Source organism: Mus musculus, chromosome 14 (assembly GCF_000001635.26).
Source record: "Mus musculus strain C57BL/6J chromosome 14, GRCm38.p6 C57BL/6J".
Lineage (NCBI taxonomy): Eukaryota > Metazoa > Chordata > Mammalia > Rodentia > Muridae > Mus > Mus musculus.
The window spans coordinates 118668101-118688381 of record NC_000080.6 but is presented as its reverse complement, the minus strand read 5'-3'; the positions used below and the strand labels follow the sequence as shown (position 1 = coordinate 118688381).

General features: G+C 48.4%; 1 protein-coding gene across 5 annotated transcripts in view; it reads left to right on the top strand.

Annotated features, from left to right (window-relative positions):
* The window catches only part of Abcc4 (ATP-binding cassette, sub-family C (CFTR/MRP), member 4), a 225165-nt gene that overhangs the window by 19475 nt on the left and 185409 nt on the right, over positions 1–20281 (top strand). For 4 of the 5 annotated variants that reach the window (XR_874344.3, NM_001163676.1, NM_001033336.3 and 1 more), the window contains exons 2-3: positions 19275–19385; positions 19915–20035. Coding sequence is in view for 4 of the 5 variants with exons in the window: in NM_001163676.1 (NP_001157148.1) it covers positions 19275–19385; positions 19915–20035 (232 nt within the window). In the remaining variant the exon portion in view is untranslated. Of the gene's footprint in view, positions 1–11450; positions 11617–19274; positions 19386–19914; positions 20036–20281 lie in introns of those variants that run through there. The other variant, NM_001163675.1, reaches the window with a different exon arrangement.

The window sequence follows — 20281 nt, the reverse complement described above, 5'->3', positions numbered from 1 at the left end:
AGGGGACATTAGATCCCCTGGAACTGGAGGTGTAGCCCTGTGTGAATTGCCATGTGTGTGCTGGGAATCACAGCCTAGTCACCTCTCTACCCACCATCAAGTAGTATTTTTTTAATTAATAATTTTATTTATTTACATTCTAGGTGTTGCTCCCCTTCCCGGTACTCTGTCCCATAGTGCTTCATCCCTCCCCCGCCTCCGCCTCCTTTGTCTCTGAGAGGTGCATCCCCCTTCCTGGGGCCTCAAGTCTCTATAGGATTAGGCACATCCTCTCCCACTGAGGTCAAAAAATGTCTGCATCCCTCTCAGTCAGCTGCTGGTTAGGGCCCTGGAATCTTCTCTCAGCATCCTGTTCATCCTGTAGCCTGGATGAAGGACGAGGGAAGTCATGGTTGATGTTTCCCGATTCCCCTTGCTTCTCCCAGCTCTGCTCTCTCCCATCCTTGGGACAACTTAATGCTCTCTACCCAACACACTCAGCACACGTGGGTTGGTAAGGACGTCCCGGGAATGCAGTGGACTGCAGGGCTTCTGCTCTCCGTGCTGCCTTTGATTGGGACACGCTGGCCCCCAACTTCTCATTTAAGGAGCCCTGCCTCTTGCTGTCTAAGCTATCTCCCCACCCCACCACCTTGTGGCTCCCTGTTGGTTCACTGTGTAGAACCTGTCCTTCTGAGCCTGGCTCTCTTCAGTATCCTGGAATGTGAGTTGCATAGAGACCATAATCTGTGGTCTAGAACTCTTGGAAAGAGCCTTTTGCATAGTACATGCTTAAGGCGTCAATTCCAATGAATTGTTATGATTTCAGCTTCCTGGAGCCTTGCCTTCAGATTCCTGGAGAAGGACTGAGATGCAGGACTACTTGCTATCATGTGCTGTGGCTGTGGGGTGGCTGAGGGCCCTAACCCTAGGGGTCAGGAGTAAGTGCCCCTCTGACTTTGGCCAACTTGAAGGGACACAGCGGAGGTGATACTGTACTGTCTCTTGTGGGTTAGGAATGTCTTCCACAGTTCTTGTCCCAGGCTGGTGGGGGGCTGCGTCTGTGGTGTCCTCCTCCTCTTTCCAGTAAGGCACAGGCACGCTGGACCAGAAGCCTGGCTAGAGTTCCCTCTGGGTTAGCTTGGAGATGGTATTCAGAAAGCTGGGTTTGGTGGTGGGATGGTGGGGACTAGGCAATCAATCCAGCCTGCGGATGACAGCCCAAGCATGAATCAAGGTCTCCTTCACTCCATTGCTTCTGTCTGACATACCCTGTTTGCAAGGGTCTCCTTTACTCCATTGCTTCTGCCTGGCATACCCTGTTTGCAAGGTCGCCTTCACTCCATTGCTTCTGTCTGGCAGGCCATGTGTGAGTCAAAGTCTCCTTCACTCCATTGCTTCTGTCTGGCAGACCCTGTTTGTGTCCTCCTTAGTTGCTTTAGTTTTTCCAACTCTGTGCACAGTTGTGGCTCCGTGGAATATTTTACAGTGAAATTGGAGAAGGGCATCGTCACCGTTGTTGTTGTTGTTAATTTAAGGAAAGCCATTTCAGAAAATGCCCCGAAGTTCATTGTAGAGTTTTTCCTCTTCTCTTTATTTTTTACCACATAAACCCTTTAGTAGATGGCCGAGGGAGACTGGTCAAAGGGTTTTTTTGTTCTCCGAATCTGTGGCTATTCTGGATGAGGGTTGTATGTTTGTAACTGCCCTGATGCTTCAAAGCGTGAACTGGCTCGCCTGGAATTTTCCTCAGTTCTGCCTCACTGACACAGGGCTGCCCACCAGAAAAGCCTGTGGTTTGTAATTCTCCCCTTTAGAAATGCGAGGCTGTAAGTGGGTTCTCAGGGTTATCATAGAGTAACCTGTCCAGAGCCTGTATTTTGAAGTACAGTTATTTCAGGTTGTCAGAGCATTGGTAACAAAGCTCATTCCAGGTCTGGAGTCCTGGCCACAAATTTTCCACAGTGCCTAGGCCAGAGAGGTAGTGTACTTGGCTATAGGAAAGTGCAGGTAATCTGCATGGAGAATGGGTGTCATGTTCTAAGCTAGCATAAGGACGGTTGGAGGTTGGAGTTTGGGTCGGCGCCTTTAGTTTGTTGTAGAGCAGGTGTGGGCCTGGCAGACTCTGCCTCCTGCTTCCAGAGCTTAAGCAAGCTCATTTGTGCCACATAGAAAATGACCAGAATCAAAACTCAGATCGGCGCTTATCTATTTAGCCATCTGTCTCTTCAAATGCAGGGTGGTATTGTAAACGTTAAATGAAAACTTAGGCGCAACTACATTAACAGCAATTTTTCATACTTACAGTTAATCCATAGCACACAGAACTAAGTACTCTTCTTCCCTAGGCTTTATTCCACTTTCCAAAAAAATAATTCTGAATTATAGGGTGGCCTAGGCTGGGGGCCAAAGTCTCTGAGTCAAAAATGCTCTCGTGGGGCCGGAGACATTAAAAATCTAAAAGGGGAGTCTGGAGGAATGCAGAGGGTCTGCATGTCATGCACAAACAAGACTCTGAGCTTGAGTCCCCAACACTGCATGGAGAACCAGTTGTGCTCCTTTATGTGACAGACACTCTCACTTCCCAGTTGCTGTGACATGACACAACGTGCAAAGCCAATGACCGAAGCAACTTGCAGAGGAGGAGAGAATTTGTTTGTGGTTCCTGCTTGTGGTTCCATGGTGGGGAACATGGCGGCAGGCAGACCATCCCTGTGGCTGTAGCTGAGAGCTTGCATCTTGATCCACAGCTGTCTTAGTCAGGCTTTCTATTCTGGCACAAAAATCATGACCAAGAAGCAAGTTTGGGAGGAAAGGGTTTATTTCGCTTACACTTCTATACTGCTGTTCATCACCGAAGAAGTCAGGACTGGAACTCAAGCAGGTCAGGAAGCAGGAGCTGATGCAGAGGCCATAGAGAGATGTTCTTTACTGGCTTTCTTCTCCTGGCTTGCTCAGCCTGCTCTCTTATAGAACCAAGACCACCAGCCCAGAGATGGTCCCACCAGCCCAGAGATGGTCCCACCCTTTCCCCCTTGATCACTAATTGAGAAAATGTCTTACAGTTGAACCTCATGGAGGCATTTCCTCAACTGAAGCTCCTTTCTCTGTGATAACTCCAGCTGTGTCAAGTTGACACAAAAAAATGACCCCTTGTCAACTTGACAAACAAACACATCACTGGTAAGCCTCAACCCTTAGTTTCTTATTCATTCCCAAGATCTAAATAACTTAAAAAGTCCCACAGTCTTTACAAATTCTTCTCTTAACTGTGGGCTTCACTAAAAAAACTTCCTTCAAGAGGGAAAAATATTAGGGCACAGTCACAATCAAAAGCTAAAATCAGTCTCCAACCATCCAATGTCTGGGATCCAACTCAACCATCTTCTGGGCTCCTCCAAGGGCTTGGGTCACTTCTCCAGCCATGCCCTTTGTAGCACACACATCGTCCTCTAGGCTGCAGATGCCTGTAATCCACTGCTGCTGCTCTTGGTGGTCATCTCATGGTTCTGGCATCTCCAAAACACTGAATGACCTCTTCAGTCCTGGGCCATCAATTGCAACTGAGGCTGCACCTTCACCAATGGCCTTCCATGGCCTCTCACAGTGCCGAGCCTCAGCTGCTCTGCGTGACCCCTTTGTGCCTTCAAAACCAGTACCACCTGGGTAACTCTTACACATTATTAAGTCCATCCACAGCACAAGGTACAACCTTGGCTATCTCTGGAACACAGCCTCTGTGCTCTCAGAAAACACTTCTCAGAAGATGTCACCTCAATGATGCTGGTCTCTTCTTAATCACCGCTAATTTCTTAGCTCCAGCTAACCAGCATCAATAGTCCCAGTAATGCAAAGGTTTTACTTTAGTAGTTCTGGTACTACTTGTTAATCATAGCTGATTCTTCAGCACCAGATAACCAGAACCACAGAATCTTCACAATCCAAAATAGCAATGGCCCTGAAAATAGTCTTTAATTTTCCCTCTGAAATTTCACAAGCCAGGCCTCCATTTTTCTGCACTGTTCTCAACATTATCTTCCAAGCTCCTACACAACATCTCACAGAGTTCTTAACAGCGAATGGATCTTCTGGCCCAAAGTTCCAAAGTCCTTCCACAGTCCTCCCCAAAACATGGTCAGGTTTCACAGGAATACCCCACTTCTGGTACCAATTTGTCTTAGTCAGGGTTTCTATTCCTGCACAAATATCATGACCAAGAAGCAAATTGAGGAGGAAAGGGTTTATTCTGCTTACACTTCCATACTGCTGTTCATCACCAAGGAAGTCAGGACTGGAACTCAAGCAGGTCAGGAAGCAGGAGCTGATGCAGAAGCCATGGAGGGATGTCCTTTACTGGCTTGCCTCCCCTGGCTTGCTCAGCCTGCTCTTTTATAGAACCAAGACTACCAGCCCAGAGATAGTCCCACCCACAAGGGGCCTTTCCCCCTTGATCACTAATTGAGAAAATGCCTTACAGTTGGATCTCATGGAGGCATTTCCTCAACTGAAGCTCCTTTCTCTGTGATAACTCCAGCTGTGTCGACTTGACACAAAACTAGCCAGTACAACAGCTCTGAGGCAGAGAGACTAAATGGGACTGGCATGGGCTTTAGAAACCTCAAAATCCATTCCTAGCGGCACACATCCTCACCCTTCTTTAATAGATCCATTAACCGGAGACCAGTTATTCAAAAGTATGAGCTGATAGGGGCATCCTCACACATAGCATCACGTACATGAGCCTCTCCTGACCTGGAGATACGAGAAGGTAAAGTCAACTCTCTCACGGGCTTAGAGGCACAGTGCAGAGCCACCTGAGTGACACCAGTGTGATCAGGAGACGGAAAGGGAGGGATGTAGATTATGCCTGTGGCAGAATTTCTGGGTCAGGACAGAAAGGGAGGTGGAGCAGGTTAGGATTGGTGAGCTGTATTCTTGTAAGCTATGGGGAGAGCCCCGTTTGCCTAGCATCTGGCTCTGGGACGATTCACAGAGGGATGCTGCTTTGGGGTGGGCAGGCCGTGTTGAATCAGGGCAGTAGTCTGGTTCTGCGCCTTGTGGGTTTGTAGCTATCCAAGGCACGTTCCTGTTGGATATTCACCGTCTCCAAGAGCTGGCTAGCTCCACTGTGGTCGGCCTCTCCCCAGCTGGAGAAGGATTTAAGATACTAGAACATCAGCATGTGTAGAAGACAGAAATAATGAGTGGAATAATGTTCTTGCTGCATAAGGATTGGCAGGGCAGCCTGATGGCCTGGGCAGAGGAGAAAGTTGCTTGGGCAGAAATGTGGAGCAGGCATCTCTGGGTTCAGCTGGAACTAGGAGGAAGGTGAGGGGAGCCCATGATGCCTAGTCAGGGCTCACCTCTAACTCTCCCATGCACTTGAAGAAAGTTCACCAAAAGGCTCACGGCCTTCCTTTGTGTAGGGCTTTGATGGCACAGCCGTGAGGCTGCCCAAGGGCCTAAACTCATAACTGGATGGAAGCAGGGGCCAGGGACATTATCTGGAGCCCCGCCCTCCCCCAAGCTAAGTTCACTGTGCTGCCATTGCAGGAAGCCTGTGACGTCACCCCAGACAGAGCTGTCACAAAAGGGAAAGGCCCAGACTTACTGTATGGACTGCCGGTTTAGAGACTTTGCTAAAGATTTGGCTTCCTTTTGTGGAGATGCCAAGTAACTCTGGACCTGGCTTTGCATACGGTGCTTTTTGGATTCGGAGAAAAATCAGTTGCCATAGATACATACTTTTGTATGCTTTTATAACGAAATGTCTTTTTCACTCCTGTGTTACTTGAAGACATTAACTTAGTAGGGTTTCAAGGTATGTGTGTGTGTGTGTGTGTGTGTGTGTGTGAGAGAGAGAGAGAGAGAGAGATTAAGAGGGAGTTTGTGGTTTTAAGTAGCAAGAATTTAGGTTGCCTAGGCACATGGTTTCTTTTATGCTAGAAGCTTTGGAAAACAAAACTGTCAGAAATGATTAGTCCCCTCATGGAGTTTGTAGCTCATGAAAAGCGGGGAGGACTGGGTTAGATTTCGTGCTGGTTCTGGAACTTGTGGTCACTTAAACACAGAATATGCAGGAAAGTACCTCCGCATCTCAGGCCTGTGGAAGTTTTTTTTGGGGGGGGGGCACGATAGAGGTGGGGGGGTGAGACAGGATTTCTTTTTGTAGCTCTGGTTGCCTAGAACTTACAGAGATCCTGTTGAGTGGTGGGATTAAAAGTGTGTGCCAAGGGGCCTGGCCAGTGAGAGTTGTCCATAAGACACCACAGCAGAATAGATTACATTGCTTGGGAAAGTTGTAGATAGATTTTTATCTTTGAATAATAGACTATTGCAAATGCGTCATACCCAAAGTGGTGGCTGTTCAGCAAATGGCCTGAGACCTTTCCTGCAAGGAGTTACTTCATATACTTGAGACATGCTTGCATGCATTTGCTAATTTAGATGTTTCATGGATGCAGTTGATGGATGCAGTTGGTAGGTAGAGGCATACAAGCAGTGTTCTCGGGTGAGAGGAAAAACCTCGATAGAGGTCGGCCTCGTTTTTCAAGCTATCATGGAAGGCCTTGAAAACTTCGGCTCCCTTCTTCCAGTTGCGTGTGCTGTCTTGTTCCGTGATGTCCCTCTGCTTCTGTTAGAACCAATGCCTGCTGTATACATAGGAACATAAACTTGAGTAAACCAGATGGTTCCAGTTCAAAGCAGAGCTTCTCAAGGTATTTATGAGAGCCATTACAAGTCATTGTCTCCTTACTGATAAATTTGGGTAATCAGGGTAATATTAATAAACACAGACTGCTCATCTGCTGAGGGCTAAAGGAATGCAAATAGTTTTGAGGATTTGTAGGCTAAAAATCTCTTACAATGAGCTGTGGTCTGGAAGAATAAGCAACCTTTATATAGTGGGAGTGGGTGGGTGGTATGCAGGGATGGGTGGGGGGGCTATAAGAGCCAACAGCCAATACTGCATCTGCTTTCTTGTGCCCCCCACCTTTCAGGCCAGTATCTCAGTGCTGTGGCCTTGGTGGCCTTTGGTGATTTGTTTACAGCCGGGTGTGTGACTCAGGGTGGTAGACGCTGTTTTAGAGAGAGCTCAGCCAATCCCTATCAGATTGCACATGAGATCTGCCCGCAGCTGTCTCCAGATTTATTTGCTTGCTTCTCTTCAACCACAGACACACGCTAACCTCAGCCTAGGTCTCGAGAAGCGGAGGTGACTGGTCCTTTCTGGTCGGGTCCTTCCTCCCCCTGTATTTTTTGTTTATTCTCTGGTGAAACAGACCCAGAGGAACTTTGGTGGTGCCTCTGCCTCGAGACTCCCTGCTTCGGATGTGGCTCATAGACCCAGAGAATGGCTGCTCCCTGCGTCCTGGGAGAAGTGTGGACTCTCCAGCTCCTTCAATAGTGCGCCGACCCAGAGCCATCCATGAGGTCTCTGGGGAACGGAAGTGCCGGGGACTGGGGGGAGAAAGAACCCAGACCCACTACCATTGTTGTCTGTCTAGATAAAGCTGGTCGGTGCCTTATTCTGAGGACAGGAAGAGGAAGGGTAGAGGTGTGCTCATGAGATGGATTTCTAAGTCTTCTTTGCCTGGAGATCTCACCTAGCAGCAAGTGTGCTCAGAAGACGTTGGGTGGTTAGTCCAGAAATCAGGAGATAGAAAAGGCGGCTTCAGGTGCTTAGCTGAGCTCAGTGGAGGCTGTGGCTTGCCTATACGTCTATCTTAGATCACAATGCTAACTGAAAGATGGAAGGCATATAGCCATCTCTTGATGAGTGACATACAGTAATAGATGTGTTACCACAAATGACACCAGGATTAGCACTTGGGTTACTGGCCTCATAGAAAGCCCAAGGCTTATTGCATGCCTAATGTGAAGACCATACAAATGTGGATTTTCTCCCAATCTTCCCTTCTCCTTCATGTCTTCTTTTTTGGCCGTGGAAATGACAAGTATGTATGCAGTAGAGTGAACAGAACAGTCTAACCAAGTCCCAAGCAGCCTCCTCTGAGCTTCAGCCATGATCAGCTCCCAGCCAATCTCATCTGCTCTCTACCCCACTCTCTTCCCCACTCGGAGACTCGTACACTTGTGTGTTCTTGGTTGCAAGCACGTTTCCTTGCTTTTGATTTGTAAAGGGACGCTAGAACCTTGATTTGTTAAAGTTGTTATGCGCTTGCCGTAATCTCACGAGTATTCTAGGGGATGCTTAATTATGACCGTATAGGCACTGTTAAATCAACCGTGAACACCACGCCGTCTGTCTTGTCACTTTCTGTGTGTCTGTATGAGTTTGTGGGTGCACATCTGTGCATGTGAGTGTATGAGCAGGCCAGATGTTGACGTTAGGTGTCTTCCTCAATCCCTATCCACCTTAGTTTTTGAGATAGTGTCTCTCACTGAACCTGGAACAAACAACAAATTCAGCTGGAGAGCAGTCCAGCCATCCTCAGGGTTTCTTTCGCCTCTGTCTCCTCAGCAATGGGATTATTGGTACGTGATGCTGTGTATGATGTGTGTGTGTGTGTGTGTGTGTGTGTGTGTGTGTGGTCAGAGGACAACTGGGAGGAGTTGTGCGTCCCTCCACCACGTGAGTCCAAGGGATTAAATCCGGTTGTCAGGCTTGCTGGCAGGTGTCTTTGCTTGCCGAGCCATCTTGCTGGCACAGGTTGGACCATCTATGACTAACCACACACCTCCGTGCGGCTTTCTCACCTGTACAACCTGCCGTTCTCTGAGTCTTGATCTCAGACCCACAGACTGGAAGCCCAGCAACAGGGATCTGGCTTTACAGCTCGTGGGCTGCACAGATGTTTTCTTGTAGCTTAAAATTCAAGGTCTGAATGTTAGAGAGTGTAGCAGCAAAGGAGGAGGGAGATTTCAAACCATGCCTTTTCTTTCTGGTGCTGGCAGCAGAAGTGCTGAGGGGGCAGTGATGGCTGGTGGGCACTGTGCTGAGCCCTGCAGTCTCATATTGGACTGAGGTGCATATGGTGAAGCCCTGATGGAAGAAGCCATCCGAGTGGAGATGCTGACATCTTCACTGTCAGAAGGCCATCAGTGTCTTGAGAAGTTAGTGGGAAGTCAAGAGTTCCCAGAGTTGATCAGAACTTCACAGGGTCCCGACTCAGACTGCTTCAAGCCTGTAAGATTGGGGTTCCTAGGACACTCACTTCTGACACAGTGAATATAAATTCAGGACCTCCTATGACCCGCTTGGGCTTAATAGCAATGTCTCACAGGACTCAGGAAAGTGCTATACACAGAACTATGATTTTTCTACAGCATGTACATACTGGTTGAAATCAGTCAGGATCCCAAAAGCACAGCTTTCTGGTCCTATCCCATGAGCTGGGATTTGCCACTTTCTGGACATGCTAATGGCTGGCACATTGTCTTATAATGATACCCAGAGTGTTGGCAACCGAGAAAGCTCATAAAAGCCTCACCTGTTGGGCTTGCTTTCTGCAGGTGGCATTGATGTGCGTGGGTCATGAGATCCATCTCAGACTTTCTGCCCTCTAAGCCCCAGAGTCTAGGCAAAGTCCATGCCTGTCAATACATGATTCGTCCATCCGGGGCAGTTTCCATCGTTGGTTTTATGTAGTATAAACTTTCCAGGGGACCTAATGTGAGTCACCTTGTTAGCATAAACCATCAGACCCTGTGACCTGGGAAATTCCCAAGACTTAGAAAAGCTAGGGTCAAAGTCCAGCCAAAGTCACCATTGCATGAGTCCCCTCCCTCCCACCACTGCTATCTAGATCCTTCTACACAGCACCCCCCCCCCACCAGTCCTCTCCACTGACTTGGAGAGCATTCTAGAGTCAGGTTGGGAAAGCTAGGGACACAATCCTGAACAGCCACAGAGTTCAGGAGGCAAATGCTGGTTCAGAGCCCCTGGCCAAAGGGTTGATGCTCCATCTCCTGGTGGAAGAAGGCACTCTGGCTATACAAGCACGACTTGTAGCTCAATCTCCCACTGTCTGGATGAGCACCTGCAGCGTATCACACATGAGCTGCATGGCCCTGGGCAAACCACCTTCCGTGTGCCACTTTCCCTCTTTATGGATATATGAACAATAGCGTTCAATCAAGTTTCCTGTAGCTGTCCTATGAAGTGACAACACAGTTGATGGTTTAAGACCATAGAGATTCTACACAGTTCTGAAGACCAGGGGTCTACAGTCGGGGCATAGGCAGGCCTAGCTCCCTCTGGAGACACCACAGGAGAATTTTCCTGACTGAGTACCTACAGCTTCTGGCACTGGTGATTGTTGGCTTGTGACTGCAGCCTTCAGCCTCTTCAGACAGCCATATTGTAGTAGTGAGTTGGGCTACACCTCTTTGGCTCCCGGCAGATCGTATGCATGCACGCATGCATGCATGCACCCGCCCAGGACCTATCCAGGTTTTTCAAGTGGAAGACACACATATATGCCAGTTAATTTTAAAATGCCTTGGCTACCTCAAAGGCTGGGCACTCCTTCTCCTGCTACCCCATGCCCAATTGGGGAAGTAGCCAGCGGCACTTTATTCTTATATGGCTCATTGGTTTTATCTCTTGTGGCTCTTACCTCCATCCATATCCCACAACTTCATGGTGATCTCTCCTCCCCTCCCCCTCCTTCCCCCCATGGCATCTTAGCCCTCACAACTCTAAGGGTCTCGCCCTGTTTCCCTCTTCCCAGCCACTGGCTGTTGACATCTTTATTGTTTGATCAAAAACATATCAGAGACAAGGACCTTTAGTGTTTGGACGCACAGATCCCCTATTAAATCAAAACACCAGAAACAATCTCCAACAGCCAGCTGAGCCCCTCCCCCCACCATCGATAGCATTTACACCGTGCCTGGTATTTTTGTGAACAACACCTACATTCCCCATGAATCCAGTAATGGAGGGGCTTGCTGGAGAGCCAAGTCAGAGGTCAGGGGGTCCTGAAGGAGCTGGAACTGAATCAGCCATTCAAGGAAAAAGAGCTACCTACACTCAGCGTGCATGGCTGGTGGGTGTGCAAAACCATTGCTTGGAGGATAGGTCTAGCGTTTTCTTGAAAAGGGGAACATACTCTTACATGACATAGCAGGCACTGGTATTTTAACCAAATGAGCTTAAAACCCTGCACATAGGCAATTATAGCAGCTTTATTCATGATGGCCAAATGTGGGAACAACCAGGATGCTTAGCTGGTGAATGGATACACAACTGCTAGATTCAGAGTAGGATCCAGTGATAAAGAAACACTCCACAAAAGGCCCGGGGCTACGCATTTTGAATACATGCTGCTAAGAGAGCAAGTCAGTTGGAAAAGGGGAGATCCTACAGGAGCTGACTCTGATGTTCTGGGTACAGTCAAACAAAGATGAGTGGTTGCTCAGGGTAGGGAGTAAAGGGGTGAAAAGTCCAAACACAGACTTGGGGCTGTGAAAATAATCTCGTGACTCTGCCGTGGTGGATACACATCATTAGGCGGTTGTCCGAGCTTAAGAGTCTACAGCATTCTGAAGTCAGCTGTGGAGGCTTCGAGACACACACACACACACACACACACACACACACACACACACACACACACTCACACGTCAACACTGGCCACCTGTGGTAGGAGACAGACTGCTCTGGAGGTGGTGAGTTTTAAGAGTGGGCAAGTCTGTGTCTGTACGGGGTGGGGGGAGGGTTAGGGACATACGGACATGTTCTAGTTTTGCTCGGGTCTGCTGTGAACCCCCAAAGCACTCTAAACCCAAAACTGTCACGAAAATTTTAACAAAAGAAAAAAAGGGCAGAAGCCTACTGGGTGGGGATGAAGCCAGGCATATCAAGGCATGTTATTGGCACAAGTTGGCCACCAGATTGGCTGTGAGGTGGGGATGTTGCTGTGACTAGAAAAGCCGGTTTGGGCCACTGCAAATATACATCACTTCAGTTAACCTGAACACATGCATGTTTGTTTATTTCCCATGAAGTGATACACGGGAGGCGATACTGAGCCTGCAGTAGGGATCAGATGTGAACTCCATGTTTGCATACTTGTGACCCACTCTTCCAGCCCACATAAAGCTCTTCTCTGGTACTTCTTGGTGCCCAAACCCCAGTGAAGGGCATTAGATGCTCACATCCCTCATTTCCTCCCTCCCTCCCTCCCTCCCTCCCTCCCTCCCTCCCTCCCTCCCTCCCTCCCTCCCTCCCTCCCTCCCTCTCCACGTCCCTCTTTGAGCTTGGGAGCAAGAGCCAAGTCACACCTTATGCAGGATCAGGTTTGATCATTTGGGAGAAAGTGATTCAAACAGGCAGTGCTAGCCAGCTTCTCAGGGTTGGTATAGCATGCTTGGCAGGTCACAAAAGTTCTAGGTGACAATCTAGTCTCACACTTCCTCGCAGGGGGCCTCAGAGGAGCTAATAAGAGTAGGGTACCGCCTGCTTCTCGGAAGATCCTCTGTTTGGTAGTTTGAAGGGACCTGGCTCTCTTGTCCCATCCCAACTATGTGACTCCTGCTGTCAGAATGGGATTATAAGTGTGATTCTTTTTTTCACTTGGTGAAGTGCTTTTTTGAAGGAGAGGGGGACATGTGTTTGTCTGTCCCTTTACAGTGCTGTTCTTGGAGCTGGTTATTTGGGAAGAGGTGATGGTGAGGTAGGGGAGGCAGAGAAGCTGTGAACAGCGTGGATTCTCTCTTGGGAGGAAAGGGAAGCTAGCTAGGAGCGCCTGCTGGCCTGAGGCCCTGGTGAGGACATGTCTTTACCCTGTTCTTTCTGTCTCTCTTGGCTCCTGTGAAGTGAGCGTCTTTGGGTACCACACACTCCTACCACGACATCCTGTCTCACAACAGGCCAAAATCAATGGAGCCAACAACCATGTACAATAGCATCTGAGTAGCATGTAGCATGTAGCATGTAGCATGTGAGAACCCATAGGAAGCAGGATGTGGAGGATGCAGGGACTGGGACGTCAGGTAGGAGGGAAACGGAGCCTGCTTATTTTAATACACACCAGGCAGGAGGCCTTTTGGGAATGTGATACCTTTGAGCTTTGCTTCGTTTGCTTGAGACGGGCTAGTCCTAGGCTGAACTTGAACTAGCTATGTCTAAGATGACCTTGAATTCCTGCTACCTTCCATGTGCTGGGATCACGGGCATGGCCCACCTTAGCAGTTTTTGTTTTGAGAATGTTTTGGGAAAGATGGCAGCTTGGTAGATGTCTCATGTATGTGTTTAATGTGGTTTGGGCATGGACCCAGAGTCCAGGAAGGCCAAGTGCTGACCCACCCTGAGATCGCCCAGTCACACTTGTGCCCACACTGGTGATCATACTGACACCTGTGCTGAGGGAGCGCTGAACGACAGCAGGGCAGGGAGAGCCAGGCAAGCTGGCGGCAGTTGGGTGTGCTAGGCTCTCCGAGCCAGGCCACTGGGAACTTTGTGGTGAGGGAGGCCCTGGGGAAGTTGGGAGATTTTGTTTGATTTTTCTGTTGCTTACTGGATGGGCATGAGGTCAGAGCCAACCGACTGGCATGCCAGAGGAGAAGCCGATGTTGGCGGTTTGCCCCACCTCTTCCCTGGCAACATTTAATCACCGACCAACTAGGAAACAAACTTCTGCCTGTCAGTTCCTCATTTCACCTTAGTGCTGTTTCCAGGCTGGGAAGCGCTTTTGGCCCTACGAAACCTCCACCATTTAGACTCATTTATTATGCATGTCTGTCACCCACAACTGTTCTATCCTGTACTGCTGACTGATAATGGGTTTTGAGTGGAAATAAATCAAAACCAAGGACTTGCAGAGAGCATGTTCATTCACGTATTGGGCAAATCTGTGTGTGTGCCCACCATGTTCTAGGCTTGGGACTTGCTTACACGCTGTGGAGAAAACACTGTCTTAAAATGGTGATGTACAATAGCCTAGGAGAGGCTGACTCGGAGGTGAGTCGGAGTGGCTGCTTTGCAGGTCCAAGTGACAGGTGTCTGCAGATAGACAGTCTTGAGGAGATAATTGGGATGGCTCTCAGGGGTTTCTAACCCGGGCAGCTGGAAACATGTGACCTCAGTTTACCAAGAGATAAGAAGGGAGGTGAGGCCATGTGAAGGGCAGGGTTTCAAGGGACAGAAAGCAATCGATTGGGGCATTTTAAAATTCAAGGTTCTTGTCCAGTGCACTGGAGGAACAACGTGTGGGACAAGCAACTGCTTGTATGAGTCAGGTGTCTTACTTACTTCTATATAAAGTTAGGTCTATTGCGAGATATTATACATCAGTATTCTGAGAACTTCTGTTAGCGGTGCTTTGAGAGGTAAAGTTTGATTCGCTTCTGTTAATAAAACCTTGTTTGGACCCAAATGACACTAGTGTTTCGCTCACTAAGGGGACATAGTTCTCTTTCTGTGCACCTGAAACTTCCCACGGTGCCACTTCAGAGGAACGCTGAAAGGGAAAGGCAGGCTGCATGCTAAGCCCTTCCACTTGGGGGGACATAGAGAACACAGGAAGCTTCCTCAGACATCGCCCCCCTGGAAACACAGGAACTGGGGATCCAGTGAGGAACAACCAGCCACTGGGTTCCATTAGGAACTGAGGTCAGGGCTCAGGGTTTAGAGCTGCGCACATTCCTGTTACTGTAACAAATGCCTGCAGACAGCCACCTACTGAGAGAAAGGGGCCACATCAGACCACAGGTGTGGAGGTTTCATTTCCTGACTGCGGTTCTGGCTCTGGGACTGCAGCTCTGGTGCAGCTCCTCTCTGCAGAGGAGAGAGAGGGTGCTGGAGAACAGGGCTCAGGTTTCTGACAATTCCTGTGTGCTCCCAGTAACCCGGCTGCCCCTGCCCCCTTACAGCCTAGGCCCTGACTGGGGATTAGGTCATTACGGGGTAGTTACGATCCAAAGGACAGTTGTAGATCATTTTTAGAGACGAGATCAATGATCGTTCTGAGCTTTTTTTTCCTTTCTGCTTTGTTGTTTCCAGATGGGTAAGATTCTGGCTGGGGTGTGAAGTCTCCATTGTTCGATGTATCTGCAATCCCTTAGGTCATTATAGTGTGTGTTTGTGTGTGTGCACTCGATGTGTGTGTGTGTGCGCGTGTGCATGCGAATGTGTGTGTAGCTGCAGTGAAAGTATAACGTAAAAACAAAATTCTAGGCCTTTAGGCCCAGGCTTGAGAATGTGACCTCTGTGACTCAATGCTCCAAGGTATGCTAATCATAAAACAGATAGTGCCATTCCTTCACCCACCTGCTTCCTGGGTTCAAAGAGTGTTCATTCAAAGAAAGTCACCCTGGCCATTGCCAGAACCCGCTATGCAAATGTGCTATTGTTAGGGGCTCTTAGAAACTGTCTTGAGAGATAACCTGCACAATTACCAGGTATTCCTTGAGACTCTTGTGACTTTGCACTTCCTTGGGACTCTTAACTGGTATCTTTGGTATTTTCCAATGACGCCCTCCCTACTTCCTTGAGTTGTGGTTTCTTTCTTTAAATACCACCTTACCCAGCTACTTGGGGCGCCACGGTCCTCTACCCCTGCATGGTGTATGACTGTGGGCCCGAGAGTGCTCTTGAATAAAAAAAAATCCTCTTGCAGTTTGCAGCAAGACCGTTTCTTGTGTGTGATTTGGGGTGTCACCTCTCCTGAGTCAGAACGTGGGGGAGTCCTCACGTTGTGGGTCTTTCAGCAGCATGTGTGTAGAGGGCACTTTGTGTCTATGTGGGTTCTGGGGCTCAAATTAAATTGTTAGGGTTCCAGTGCTTTTATTGTTGAAGCTGTGTCCTTGGTCTAGAAATCAATCAATCAATCAATCAACCAACCAACCAATTTCTCTCTCTTTCTGTCTGTCTGTCTGTCTGTCTGTCTGTCTGTCTGTCTCAGATATGAAACTAGCCTTCAGAGACTTGGGCATTCTCCTTTACGTGGGCTGCAGTGGGAGTTTAACATCTTAGGTGTCGTCACCCCTCTTCCCCATGTCCATTCTTGTTTAACTTGTGGCTCTGAGCATTCTGTCATTAGCGGTGTGAACACAGACACACTTCCCACTTATGCAGTGGCTAGGACATCACCGGGACTCAGGGTCAGGGACACAGACAATCTTCCCTCCCAGAGCTGCTCTTTTTTTAATGTTTATTTCCAGGGTGTGGGGCCTTTTCTTTATAATAGATTGTAATTGTTAGGTTTGGCTTCTGAAAGAAGTATGAAATATCAGACTGGTTCACCAGAGAAAGCGAAAGAGCAGTGCTGACTGAACAACTATCAGGTGTGCACAGCCATTCCAACCCTAACGCACTGAGCCACACATCAATAGCTATCAAGTAATGAAATAATATTTTAGTTTCATCATACTTAGATGCAAAACAGGAAGGTGAGGGAAAGAAAGGTGGAGATGGCTTCCAGGATACGAAGGAGGGAGAACGGAGGGGATTTACTATCTCGTCGGGGAGGTTAGTGTTTGTCTCTTCTACCTGCATGCATGGTAAATGTGAAGTTCATGGACACTGAGTGTTTGCATCTGGGTGATGGAGACAGGATCACGAACTGTTCCCTAGGACACCGAACTTCTGAGTTGGCAATCCTTCCCTCTCTAGCACACTGAGAAAGCAGGTTTCAGAATCTCTCAAATTTTTAGGAAAAGCAACAGCAGCAGCAGCAACAACAACGCTAGATTAAAGATCCATCCCCTTCAGTGAACCCTTCATGGGAGAGACAACCACCCACCCCCCAGCCCCCAGACGGCTCCTGTCCCTCTGAGCTGATGGATGGCTGCCTGTGTTTGGCCTGCAGCAAGGTGAAGCACACTTCAGGCTGCGTCTCAGAAAGATGTGGCCATCTCCCTTATACAAGATCTCGTCCGTTCAGCAGCTGTGGATTGCACGCCTGTCCCACCAAGCACTGTGCTTGGTAGCAGAGGTTGTGCGTTGCGTGGGGGTAGTCACTGCTCTGAAGGAGTTACAGGCAAGGACAAAGTGAAAGCTATAGCAAGAGAGAAGGGAATGCTGAGAGCTCTGGAATCAAGAGTTGGCTCAATCTGACAGTGACCTGGGGATGTTGACTAAACCCTCTCAGAGATAAATCCTCTCAGAATGAACGCACAGTTTGACCATGTATAATCACCTACTGCTTAACTACAGAGTATTCTGAGAGATTGTCACCAGGAAGTTTTGTCACTCAGAATCTTGTGCACACAAATCAAGATGGCCAGTGGTACCACTTGGCGTTTTATATCTTAGGGATTACCATATTACCAGTTATTGTCCACCAGAATGTCCTTATGTTGCACATGACCACATATGACTTAATGCATAGATGATCAAAGATAGCTTCTTATCCTAGTGTGCTTTGCTTGACAGCAAATTAAACCATGTGTCTCAGCCTGGGGCTTTTTGAGATTTGGGTAGTGAGAGAGCCTGGGAGAAGCAATCTGTGGTATCTTATGAAAAAAAGTTTGAGTTGAGCGTGTGTTGAGTTCATATATTGAATTTAACACTACTCCCTCTTTATAATGTTGCTACATACGATGCAAATGCAGTTAACTGTGCGGTCTCATTGGACAGGGTTACCAGTGCTTTCCTACGTCATGGGGCTTGGGTCTTGAGTTTGAACTCAGGACCTGTATATGCTAAGCACTTGTTTGGCTACTTTTCTATATACACCCAAGGCCCTTTCTTAACTATTATATTTCTTCCCCAAGCTGATTTTACCTGCTGATTGAAAACAAAGCTCACCACAAACCATATTAAGCCTTTGTAAGCCTAAAAAATGCTAATAAATTCCACTTAGAAGTACCGGATGGAAAATACCCGATGTTCTACTGGAAGAGAGGGCTCAGGCGTGTAGGTAGTGTCTCAGACATGTCTGGGAGCCCACCTACATTGATCCAAGGCTTGCAAGGTGACAAATGTCCTGAAAACTCTTGGGGAGGGTGCTAAGAGAGAGGTGAGCTGGTTGGTTCCTCAGTGATCAACTCACTGATCCCTCAGAATCTACTGGGTGGACGAGGCAGGGGCATTGGCACCTCTTGGGACCCCCAAATTTACTTTGGAAGTCCTTGTAATGTCTGCTATGGTCTTGGGGAGCTGTCATAGCTCTGAGCCAAAAAGTCTGTGCCTTTGGAGTGTCCTGAGCAAGTTGCGTGGAGGTTGACTGAACACCTTGCTCCCTGGAGCTGCTGGGTGCTCTCCTCTACAGAAACCCCTGAGCAGCAGCTTCTCCAAGGGGAGAGCTTCCCAGAGTATGCAGTCCCCTGTAAAGTGTGCACTCTCAAGAGAGACAAGAGGAAAGACATCTGCTTAATTCAGTAATCTCATCTATCAAGGCTTTCTAGAAGGACCCACATTTAATTGCCCAAGAGAGACACATGTATATTCCCTGGCCTTCTGAAGCTTTCGCACAAAAGATGATAGATTGTTCCTGTGAGTGGGGGTGGGGGTGCTGGGTGGGTCGGTGGGTGGGGGACAGACAGGAGAGGGCTGAGCTTCCATGGACAGTGGCTGACATTTGTCATCCCAGAGGATCTGCAGCATCTTTAGATGTCCTTCCATTTGCCCAAGGCTGAGAGAGAGAGAGAGAGACAGACAGACAGACAGAGAAGGAGACAGAGAGAGACAGAGACCACTCACTGGTTAGCAGTCATATATCCAGAAAGCAGCCACATCTATGTAGACATTAAAGCTGGAGGGTTCCACAGCACATTTAGGCTTCTCACTAGAGAGTGCTTTTCAGGGTACTGTCACCAGCCAGCTCTATTGCAAAGGCCCCGAGTTTAGAAAAATTGTTAATAAAAGGACCAAGCAGGTTTCTGTACCTGGTCAGTGGTAAATCTCTCTCTCTCTCTCTCTCTCTCTCTCTCTCTCTCTCTCTCTCTCACACACACACACACATGTATACATATATATATATATATATATATATATATATATATATATATATATATATATATATATATATGTATACATGTGTGTCTATATACTAGGGGTAGATAGTTGACACCTAGAGATATGTAGTGATAGGTCACAGGTTCTGACTGAGCTGGTAGAAGTAGAGAGGGGGTGACAGAGGCTGGTATTAAGAAATCAAGATATGGTGTCTTGATGTCAGGGTGCTCTCATTGACTGCCTCCCAGTGTGCAGAACGAGAGTGGGGGAGGGAGGAGCCGGTTGTATGAACGAGCACAGACTTAACCTTTCTCTGTCTCTTTGTCCATTTAAAATACGGAGGGTGACAAAACGCGCTGAGGCGAGAGTCTACTTAGATGCAAACGTGGGGGTCTGAGTGTGTTATCAATCCCTTTAACTTTGACAGGTGGCTCAACCCGCTGTTTAAAACTGGTCATAAGCGGAGACTGGAAGAAGATGACATGTTCTCAGTGCTTCCAGAAGATCGCTCAAAGCACCTCGGAGAGGAGCTTCAACGGTAAGCAGGGGGCGGCGGGAGGAGGTGAAGCCTGAGTGTGCATGCGCAGGGTGGCCCCTTGCTCGCAGGGTGGCTTGGAGGAGGTCTGACCTCTTCCCACGTCCCTTGCTCTGTCTGGAGCTTTAATGTCCCCACGTTGCACGCCTCCCTTCAGGTTGTCCTGTCTTGGTCTGACTTAGTGACTTGGGGAAAGAAAACCTGGGTTGGGGCTCTATAGGTCTTGATGGCTGAGATCTGTCCCTGGGGCTGGTCTCACCAGAGCAGTAACCTGCCCTCTCTGGCTGCCAGGGCTGTTGTAATCCAGCAGAGCTCGGCAGTGACCTGTCCCCGGAGATGTCTCCCCTTGAGGTCTCTCTTTCTGGTGCAACAGAGTCTGCCTCACACATCTTTCTGGGTCCCTCGGGACGAGCCAGTGTTTGTATAGCATCTGCGGGGTAGCCCTGTCATAAACACTTACCTGTCCTTCTGCCCTTCCGTTTTACTCAACGGCAGTCCTACTGTTCCTGACTCCGCGTTTGTCTCACTGCAGGTACTGGGATAAAGAACTTCTGCGAGCCAAGAAGGACTCGAGGAAGCCCTCCTTAACAAAGGCAATCATAAAGTGTTACTGGAAGTCTTACCTGATTTTGGGAATTTTTACGTTAATTGAGGTAAATGTTAGTCATATCCTGACTGCTGTCTCTGAGTGGGTTTACCAGGAGGAGGCGTGGAGTCCTGACGGTCGATCATTGTTGGAGTGAGTGGGGACCAGCAGGCAGAATGAGCTTTGAAAATGTCTTGGGTTCAGGGAGGAAGCGTGGTGATGCTCATTATCACATCTTTGGAATGGGTGATGCTTTGGTGACTGAAGCTGAAGACATTGCCGTTTCTTCTAATTAAAGCGCAGTGCTATCTCG